Source organism: Ylistrum balloti, unplaced genomic scaffold, assembly GCF_031769215.1.
Source record: "Ylistrum balloti isolate Yb309-2 unplaced genomic scaffold, AGI_CSIRO_Ybal_v1 Utg371540, whole genome shotgun sequence".
Lineage (NCBI taxonomy): Eukaryota > Metazoa > Mollusca > Bivalvia > Pectinida > Pectinidae > Ylistrum > Ylistrum balloti.
The window spans coordinates 396,276-406,840 of NW_026782794.1; the positions used below are offsets into that span (position 1 = coordinate 396,276).

A 10,565-nucleotide genomic window follows, 5' to 3' on the forward strand; every position below is an offset into this window, starting at 1 on the left:
CTCCACGATAGTTAATCTACTCATTACACTGTTTACCCTATAATGAACTCTCAGATATCAGCGACACACACTTCCCCAACATCACTGTTCCCATTAAAAACTGCATCATTAACGAGTACTACAAGGACAAAACGTGTGTATGATGCAGTTTATTCCATTATCCATTTAAAATGACTCTTCATTTAATTTAGTATTGAAAAACTCTAATCACTTGTGTGTCTTTTGTAAAGTATCTTATAGAGCTACCTATGGGCATTACGCGTTCAATTTGCACTATAAGAATTCCGATAGATATGTATCGATCACTTCGTGCATGTTTTGCAATAATCCGATTTAGAAATCAACTGACATAATCAGTTTTCTCATACGCAAATAAGACTACAGACCTGACATGATTTATAGTAGGTTCATCTGCAAGAATTACTATTCACCACAGTTATTTCCGACATACAACACATACAAGTTGTAATTGCTCAATCAATTGGACAATCGCCAATTATTCAGATCTTTTGGATCCAGTTGGAACATTGTTGTTTAAGTGCCTTCGTACCAATAAAAGAAAGACTCCTTGGAATATGGCTTACTAGTGATAAGTTATTAATTTGAGGTTTTAATAAAATAAACTTGCAGGAATATGGAAAACAGAAAAAATTTCATCGCTCTAAAAATTAGTCCTTGGAGTAGACATTAGAATGGAATGTATTTTGACCCACATATCTTGTCTTGTGTTTGTGTCACAAGTGTGGTCGCGCCTTTAAGTGTCACAGATCTATATGATATCTGCGATACATGTCCTGTGGTCTCCGAGGTCTAAAACACCTGTCAACGTCCTTGCCAAGCTTGGGTTTATGACTAGACGTCACAAATGAATATATAGGCCTTGGGTATTGAATCTAGATAATGATATGCTCCATGATTAAAATACCTTCCTACCGCCAGGAGAGATATTTTTGGGACGTCACTGATTTTTTACCAGTTGAAAACAACAATATTTCAATATCTATCTGCTTTATAAAATGATGTAGATGAAAATGGTAGAGTACAATTAGAGATGAAGAGTTCGACAAAGCGGTACATAACTTTATATCATGGGCTAGAGGCATACAAAACTAGCTAGACTATTTACAGTAATTTTCCGATTAATCTGATCAATTAAGGCCAGTAGACACTCGGAAACCTCAACACATTACCTCAGCATCTTCTATTGATTAATGTGGTTTTCCGAAATAAAAAGCAAACTTTATTGACAAAACGGTTGGTGTCCTGTTGTTGACAAATAGAACTTTCCATGAGCCGTATGCTCGTTGGCATGGTAACCCATTTCGGAACATCCATTGCCGCAGGAATGACATCGTTGAGCGTTAAAGTCGGCTTTGTTGCTGCATGGGTATGCTGTGAAAGAGCAGCCGGATGTTGGAATGGACGCTGTAAAGAGGTCTATTGCCCTCATATGACTGCAGGCGATGGTTCCGGTGAATTCTGACAAGGAATACATTATGTGTATACATTATTTTATTTTGTTACATCAAAGGATATATTTTAATTAGCGGTAGCAAATCTTTAACCTGTGTATATTACAGTAATGTCTCAGAATGTTTTACGACAATGTAATTGGCATGACAATTACTTATTTTGCCTGTAGAAGAATTCAATTTCCATTTCCCCATTTCCATCCTTATTGCAGTTTTCTAAAATAAGTCCCGATACAATTAATTGCTAAAATTATCGAAGGTACTAAAATCTATCTCTTTCTGTATCTTTATATTTACAAACAAGGAAATCAACAACTCCCAATATATTACAATATGAAAAACATACCTTCTATCTGCAGGGTGATCAAGTTAAACACATGATGTGCAGCTTCCTTCGAACAGCCGGGTTGTTTCTCGCCGCCATTTGGATAGAAATCGGCATGTCCTAGTGCTTTTTCCAATCCAAATCCTAACGGAAGTAATCATGAAAGGATGTGCAAGATAACAATACGTCTAGAACAAACGGTTCACCATTTAATATTACCAGTCTTTTCTCGTGATGCTTATTTGCGAATTTCCTTCAGGCAGAGTGCCCAATAATATTCTGCTTGTAAAAATTCAAATAGAATTGAAAGATATGGATCAATTAGTCTAGTTGTACTGATATTTGCAGCAATGTCTGAATAATGCACATCAAAACAAAATTTTCTACAGGATTTTGATGTGTTTTCTGCGATCATCACGATCACAAAATAATCTGTCACTTAATGTGTGTTCTACACTCCATACTACACGACACGGATACGGGAAGTTTAATGATAATTAATGTATATGCTTCGTGTCATTTATACTCTTTATACTGCTTTACCTAGTTCCAATAAGGAGTCGGAGTCAGAATGTATGACATCCACAAACAAAGCGTCTGTTGGATCCAGTCTAACCTGGGCATCGAAGTTCTCGAAAAGCGGTCCAGCAGGATCCAGACCTGCAAATAATGTATCAGTACTTAAAATTATCATAAAGTAAAACGAAACTGGTTATATAATGATAACATCAGATCCCTTTTCTATTTACAGTTTATTTACATCTCCAAAATATACACAGTTATTTACAACTAATATGTACAAAACATCCATCTCCCATCCATGACTCTCAGGTTGTGATCACATCTTTTCTCTCCGGTGTCCATACCACAACTCCCTTCTCAGAACTCAATCAACTTTTCATATTCTAGTTATCTCAACTACCGTACACCCCCCCCCCCTCTCTCCCCCCCTCTCCCACTCTCTCTCTCTCTCTCTCTCTCTCTCTCTCTCTCTCTCTCTCTCTCTCTCTCTCTCTCTCTCTAATTTCCTATTATTTAGATGCCAACATCCACGAACCAAGTCACATTAATTTCTAAGTAATCATCCTACTAATATTTAAAACAGTAAACATCCACTTCACGTTACTGGACAATCCCTCATTGACAAAGCTGGCACTGCTCTCCTATCAGCCAATTAGTTTGACTCACTGGACACGCAATCGGTCTCAATAAAAAAGTTCAGTATTGGATTGTTTTTCTTTTCAAATTAACATGAACCAGGTGAATGCTTCTAGAAAACAAATTTTCCATCTACAGTTCCAGCTTTATCTTCGTAGAACAATCATTATTTGTTCTTACCTGTGATTCTTCCTACACCATGAACACGCCTCCCAGCATACCCAGCTATATGTGATCCCAGACTGTGACCAATAATGTGAATTTTATTGTACGGAAGCCCGGTGGTACTGTGCAGCTTCTGGAGAAGTTTAGCTATCGTGGCACCAACCACTCTAGTATTGGCGGCAGCCTGAATGTAGTTAACATTGTCCGCACCTTTCGACCAGTCCACTACAATAACGTTCACGCTCTCCTGTAAATCATACAAAGTTGTGAAAACGTATATAAAAAGGGAGAGCAGAAATCTATGGTGCATGTATACTGCAAATACGGCATTATGTCACGCTAAGTTTAATATTAATCATTGTCCTGTATCTTGTCTAAGTCAACTTACGCCGCTCTATCGCTATCGTATGACTATCAGTTTTTGACATATATATGTTCTCCGAAGCAGATGAATGTCGAATAAACTGGAATTTAACAATATCTAGTGAAGTAATGGTATTATGAAAGAGGAAGTTCATAATGCATAATGAAGATAGTTCAATGTATTCCGTCTTTGCTGGTCAAACGATTGGCAAACAAAAAACCGGTAATCGACTGACCCCTGTAGTGTCCTCATAACCCACATTAAAACATGATTTAATCAAAATCATCAATTATTACTTGCTAAGCCGTGTTACTAGAAATGTGAAGTGATTTTGATTAAGATGTTGTATCTGAGGCTTATCTACAACACAAAATACTGATAACAATGAATAAGGAATAACTGAGAAGGAAATATTTGTATAAGAAGAACAATGATGCGTTGTTTTCAAAATTTAAATTGAACTTTCAGAAAAGCGTTGAATGGGACTATGATTGTAACTATAAACAGAGATTGTAATGTTCACCAATTGAAAGTAGCTTCATGATTTGTTCCCGATATTTCATGTGGCTAGTCGCTTTACCACGCTTTTAAAGATTTTGTTTCAGTTTACAGGTCAACGGCGCAATTAAGTCACCCCTAGATAAGCACCACCTCCTTACTTTTTAAATAAAAAAAATATTTCTACGGTAATTTTAAATATTTTCTCTCAGATAAATCTTTTAATAGGTATTGAAGTCTCATATCAATTACAGTACATTTTTTATTCTGATGGGAAAAATGAAATGTAATGGTGATGATATATTGTCTTTAATCAATAATCATAAACAGATTCTTATTTTATAAATATCAAAATTCGTGCTTCAACAAAAATGCAAAATCCGACAAAAACAAACACCCACTCTCATTAAAACATTTACAGTGTGTAAAGTGTGAAGCATTGATTGTATTTCACGTGAACAATTTGAGACGCATTTTTTTGACCTAACGCATGAATGACGGTGAAATACAGCGTTACAGTTTACTTCGCCAACTTAAGTCAAATTTTTCTATTGAAGTATATTCAAAATTTATGTTTTTAATTCTAGTGTGATGTTGTCATGAAAAAGGGTTTTTTTCGTTATTCATTTTGATATTAATATTAATAAACAATAAAATCCTAGATCCATTTGTTCTTTTCTGGAAGGAAATGGTGTACACATCTTGGCTAGGTTAGGAAACATGCAACCCTCATCTCCATTGAGAATGTTTGGGGCTATATAAGCAAGAAACTTAACGTCAGAGCCGACAAAACCTCATGAAATGTTTATGGAGATAAACAAAAAATGGTATACCAATCCATGGCAGAATAAAAGAAGTTATATAAATATATTGAAATAATCTAAATCTGCTATTAGCAGTTATGATCTGCTTTGTTAAGGTAACGATACGTTTGCACGTGTAGGGATCGGAGGCTACTTTTGACCTGTACATTCAAATGTCCAGGTGCCAGTTGTTCGAACACCACCGAGAGAAGATACATACTAACCGCATCTAACAAGGCCCTGGTCATGTCATGCATCCACGGTGCATCTCCACTGTCTTGAAAACCATGAATAATGAGTTTGGTATTCTTTCCTGCGTTAAAGTGACTTCCTGTTACAGTTGAACTGTCGTACGGATCTAGTGATTGCGCATGCGTGGGATTTTGCCTGGTAAAAAGCCGGAAGTTAGATTGAATATGCTCCGCAGTTTCTGGTAAATATCCCTTGGCATTGTTGAAAGGACTTGCATTGCTAAAACAGCCGATGTGTTGGTAACATACCTGTCTTGTAAATAGAAAACCTACAACGGAAATCAAGCGGTAGTTTATGTATTGATAACTGATACGGGAGTTCAAGAGTGGTCCTTAGCAACCACAAGAGATTTTGGTGTTCATTGGTCTTATTTCAAAACGCTGTCATCGTGTTCATGTTAATGTTGTACTTGCTATAGCACGTGTCAGCAATGCCATCGGTATGAATCCGGGGTCCTGGTCTAACGCTCTTCCAATTGCACTGAATTAGACTACCTGATAGGAAGCGGCTTGTACCTTACCAAAGCGGCATTAAGCAGCCTACCTGATAGGAAGCGGCTTGTACCTTACCAAAGCGGCATTAAGCAGCCTACCTGATAGGAAGCGGCTTGTACCTTACCAAAGCGGCATTAAGCAGCTGTACTAATTGCCATGCAATAAGAATCTAGCGTATGTTTTTAATTAGTTTTATTCTTTCTGGATATATGTCGTATATTGATGTCAATAAAGTAAAAAATAGAGGTCACTTATTCGTATCCGTGTTGGTTTCCTTCATTACAACTGCATGTATTCCAGGGCTTATCTAACCACCACATGACCTCGATTCCAGATGGATTCGTGCCGCAGTGACTAGGCTTTATGTATTTGTGATTTTACCGTGTGTATTGGGGTAACAAGTACCGATAGTGATAAAACGTGTGTCTGGCTAAACGTGCCTGACCATGGTCACAAACCGACTCAAACAACTATTATACAACAAAAGAATATTGGCAGGTTTCCTTCTTTCGATATATTCTTATTTACATATTTTAATGCCACAGTAATGACAGATGTATCAGAAACATTCAATCTCTATCAATTATATATCACTCAGATTCAATTATTTCAGTCATGTTCTGTCGCCCTTCATTTGTAAAAACTGAAATCAGACGAAATACTTTCAATTCAAAAGGTCTTCGTGAAACCATAGCAACGGTGTGACAGTGGGAACTAAGAATATCACAGTATAGTTATGGCATCACAATTGTAAGTCTTGGTAACGCCATGATTACTCCATATTGTGGTACGTGCAATACAATAACAACCGCGAACATTTGCAAACTACCAAAATCGTAACAAACATCACAGGCGACGTGACAAGATGTGCTATATCCAGAAGACTATATATTACTTGTTGACACGAACAAACCAGGTGGGACATGAAGTATAAAACGTGCTTTGTCAAGGGACGCTCTCCCTCGGCAGCAATGTTTCTCAAGGATCGTTTGTCATCAAAACTGTTATTACATCGGTTAAAAAATTCGCAGTTTCTCGTATGATACTATCTTACCACATATGTTTTCATTATTCGCAATACGACACTTTGGTTCAACAATGATCAGTAATTTCTCATCATATATAATGAATCACATTACACATTAACCGTTTAGGTTCCTTCTTTTCGATATCTACTGTTTACACCTGGGAAATGAAGGTATTATGGAACTGAGAACGATTTAAGGTACTGAGAATTTATCCTGGCAGGCGTTACCGAGCCCATAACAAAATATGTCATTGTAAATGATGTCAGACATTTTAAATACACGAGGTTCTGAATTGTGCTGTAATTTGCTAAACTTCATGCTACACAAATTCTTGTTCATGTCACTTTATGTTACATGAAGTAAATGCACTGCATGCGTGTCGTTTTCATTTATAATCATACCTTCTTATTTCAAATGTAATCTTGCCTACAGCTGTCACGTTTGCCGGAAGAAATATCTTTGTTCGGTGTATAGGCCTTTACTTGTGGTAACGAATTACAAATCAGAATATCTTTCCATTTAAATTAAGAACACGTTCAGTCGAATTGAGATATTAAATTGGATATTAGTATCGCTCTTTTTATAAACGAGAACTAAATTTGCAATATAATATGTTATTCCTAACCCACTTAACTACAATAGTGACAGACGTAGATTATCACATTGCACCTCATGTAACTTCAGTGTCTTTATATATAAAATAACCCATTTCTTATTTTGTCATCGGATATTGATATGCTGTTTTTTATTTTCTTGTCTTCAACTTTCTGATTTTTGTGGAATTTTGTCCTCTATGTTGAGGAATGCGATAGAATCAATGTTTCCAACCTGTTATCAACAATATATCAAGCAACATGTGTCCTTTTAAACATTGGCAGGCGTAGGGTTGTGCGCCTAGAAACATCATTTCAATAAATAAAAAAATGAAATAGAGAAAAAATGTATCAGATGAGATTGTTTAAAAGGCCTACGTAAATGCAATGTTTTCAAATTAACAAGAGGAAGTACAGTCTGTTAGTGAAAGCTATATCGTTAACACTTGGTTGTCTTCTGTTTGATTACACCCGACTGTCTTCTGTTTGATTACACTCGACTGTCTTCTGAATGATTACACCCGACTCTCTTCTGTTTGATTACACCCGACTCTCTTCTGTTTGACTACACTCGACTGTCTTCTGTTTGATTACACTCGACTCTCTTCTGAATGATTACACCCGACTCTCTTCTGTTTGATTACACCCGACTCTCTTCTGTTTGACTACACTCGACTGTCTTCTGTTTGATTACACTCGGCTGTCTTCTGTTTGATTACACCCGACTCTCTTCTGTTTGATTACACCCGACTGTCTTCTGTTTGATTACACCCGACTCTCTTCTGTTTGATTACACCCGACTGTCTTCTGTTTGATTACACCCGACTGTCTTCTGTTTGATTACACCCGACTGTCTTCTGTTTGATTACATCCGACTGTCTTCTGTTTGATTACACTCGACTGTCTTCTGTTTGATTACACTCGGCTGTCTTCTGTTTGATTACACCCGACTGTCCTCTGTTTGATTACAACCGACTGTCTTCTGTTTGATTACACCCGACTGTCTTCTGTTTGATAACATTCGACTGTCTTCTGTTTGATTACACCAGACTGTCTTCTGTTTGCTTACACCCGACTGTCTTCTGTTTGCTTACACCCGACTGTCTTATGTTTGCTTACACCCGAATGTCTTCTGTTTGATTACACCCGACTGTCTTCTGAATGATTACACCCGACTCTCTTCTGTTTGATTACATCCGACTGTCCTCTGTTTGATTACACTCGACTGTCTTCTGTTTGATTACACCCGACTGTCTTCTGTTTGATTACACCCGACTGTCCTCTGTTTGATTACATCCGACTGTCTTCTGTTTGATTACACCCGACTGTCTTCTGTTTGATTACACTCGACTGCCTTCTCTTCGGTACATAAGTTTACATAATACTGAGTGCTTTAAAATGACATCAATATGTAGCCAGGGGGAACAACTCGTGAAGTACGAAGTTTCTGCTGTAGGCAATTGAACCGAAGAACACAAATAAATCATACAACATTCCTATTCTCTGAAACGTAAGCTAACACTAGTCTAGGTTTGGCCTACACACACACACACACACACACACACACACACACACACACACACACACACACACACACACACACACACACACACACACACACACACACACACACACACACACACACACACACACACACACACACACACACACACCACACACACACACACACACACACACACACACACACACACACACACACACACACACACACACACACACACACACACACACACACACACACACACACACACACACACACACACACACACACACACACACACACACACACACACACACACACACACACACACACACACACACACACACACACACACACACACACACACACACACACACACACACACACACACACACACACACACACACACACACACACACACACACACACACACACACACACACACACACACACACACACACACACACACACACACACACACACACACACACACACACACACACACACACACACACACACACACACACACACACACACAGATATCTACTGCTGTTGGTACGATGGACGATACCTCCCTGAAATGTATTCCAAGTTTGTTGTAATAAATATATTAAATGGGATACTAATTGTCTTCCAATGGATTGAAAAGGTGCTAATTGTAACCGGAAATTTCATCTTAATAGTTGTTTCTTATTGAAAATATATCGTTTCGTTTTGCTTGTTTTTTTTAACGTTGCGCAGTCCATGCAGGTGCGTTTGATACACTTCAACATCATGTGATATCAAATCGAACATCAGTATGTAAAATTCAATCTGCCCAGATCAAAGTCATCCAACAATGATTAAATTAAGATTAATTAAAACTGGATATAAAAAGTATCAAAAATATTGTAGATAATAGTTCTTAATCATACCTACCTGTCGTAGTCGCAAACAAGACGAAAACAGCTAAAATTCTCAAAATCGTCAACATTATGGAAGCCGTCTTAATAGCCTGAACCTACAGATAACGGCCCACTCAAAATGACCTTTCGTTCACTTTCCGTTACAATATTGATTTTAGGCGAGTCCATATGGACAATGTAGGTACGTTATTACCTAACAGAATGATCGCCAGGGGTGTATAAATAACAGCTGAATACACCTAAACTTTTATGTACTCGCCCCACAATCGTTGAAGTGAATATTTTTTATACGAGGAAGTTCTTAGATCATACCTGTGACCTGTCCAGGACATTAGTTTACAGGTGTGTAGATAAGAGGCCGTATGCCATTTTACTGGTAATGTACTCGCCCCACAATCGTTGAAGTGAACTTTTTTTATACGAGGAAGTTCTTAGATCATACCTGTGACCTGTCCAGGACATCAGTTTACAGGTGTGTAGATAAGAGGCCGTATGCCATTTTACTGGTAATCTTAAAATTCCGGTTATCCCCCACCCCCGCCCTCAAGTCACTGATAAATCTTTGTGTTCTGGTTATCCCCCGCCCTCAAGTCACTGATAAATCTTTGTGTTCTGGTTATTCCCCGCCCTCAAGTCACGATGTCATTTGTCAAAGTTCTAGCTGCCGTCGACATGTGACTAGCGAGAGTATGGTAAATATATGAGCCCGGCAAGTTAAGAGTATGAAGCCAAGGTGTGTATTGCGTAGTGTAAACAATCAATAATAAACAATTTGGACAAAGAAATGAAGAAAAACAAATATAAAGCTATGAAACCTATTAATGGAGGCAGAAGTTACGTCTGATTTTGTTGATAGTCTCATCGTCATCTAATCTAACAGTTCGAAGGTAATAAAGCTTCTGGTGGAAGAAGCTTGTGTAGTAGAGAGGGGGACAATATCCCTTACATTCCATATAAAACATTATCAGCTTCGTTTTATTATCGTTCTAAACATACTACAGTCTCGG

General features: G+C 37.8%; 1 protein-coding gene across 1 annotated transcript; it reads right to left on the reverse strand.

Moving 5' to 3' along the window:
• Window positions 1-1,240: 1,240 nt before the first annotated feature.
• On the reverse strand, window positions 1,241-9,626 carry LOC132562890 (pancreatic lipase-related protein 2-like). The gene is made up of 6 exons (XM_060227668.1): window positions 9,572-9,626; window positions 5,010-5,305; window positions 3,136-3,367; window positions 2,341-2,457; window positions 1,819-1,941; window positions 1,241-1,479 (listed from the first exon to the last, which is right to left on the reverse strand). The coding sequence occupies exons 1-6, from the start codon at window positions 9,624-9,626 to the stop codon at window positions 1,241-1,243; spliced, it is 1,062 nt and encodes a 353-aa protein (XP_060083651.1).
• Window positions 9,627-10,565: the final 939 nt, after the last annotated feature.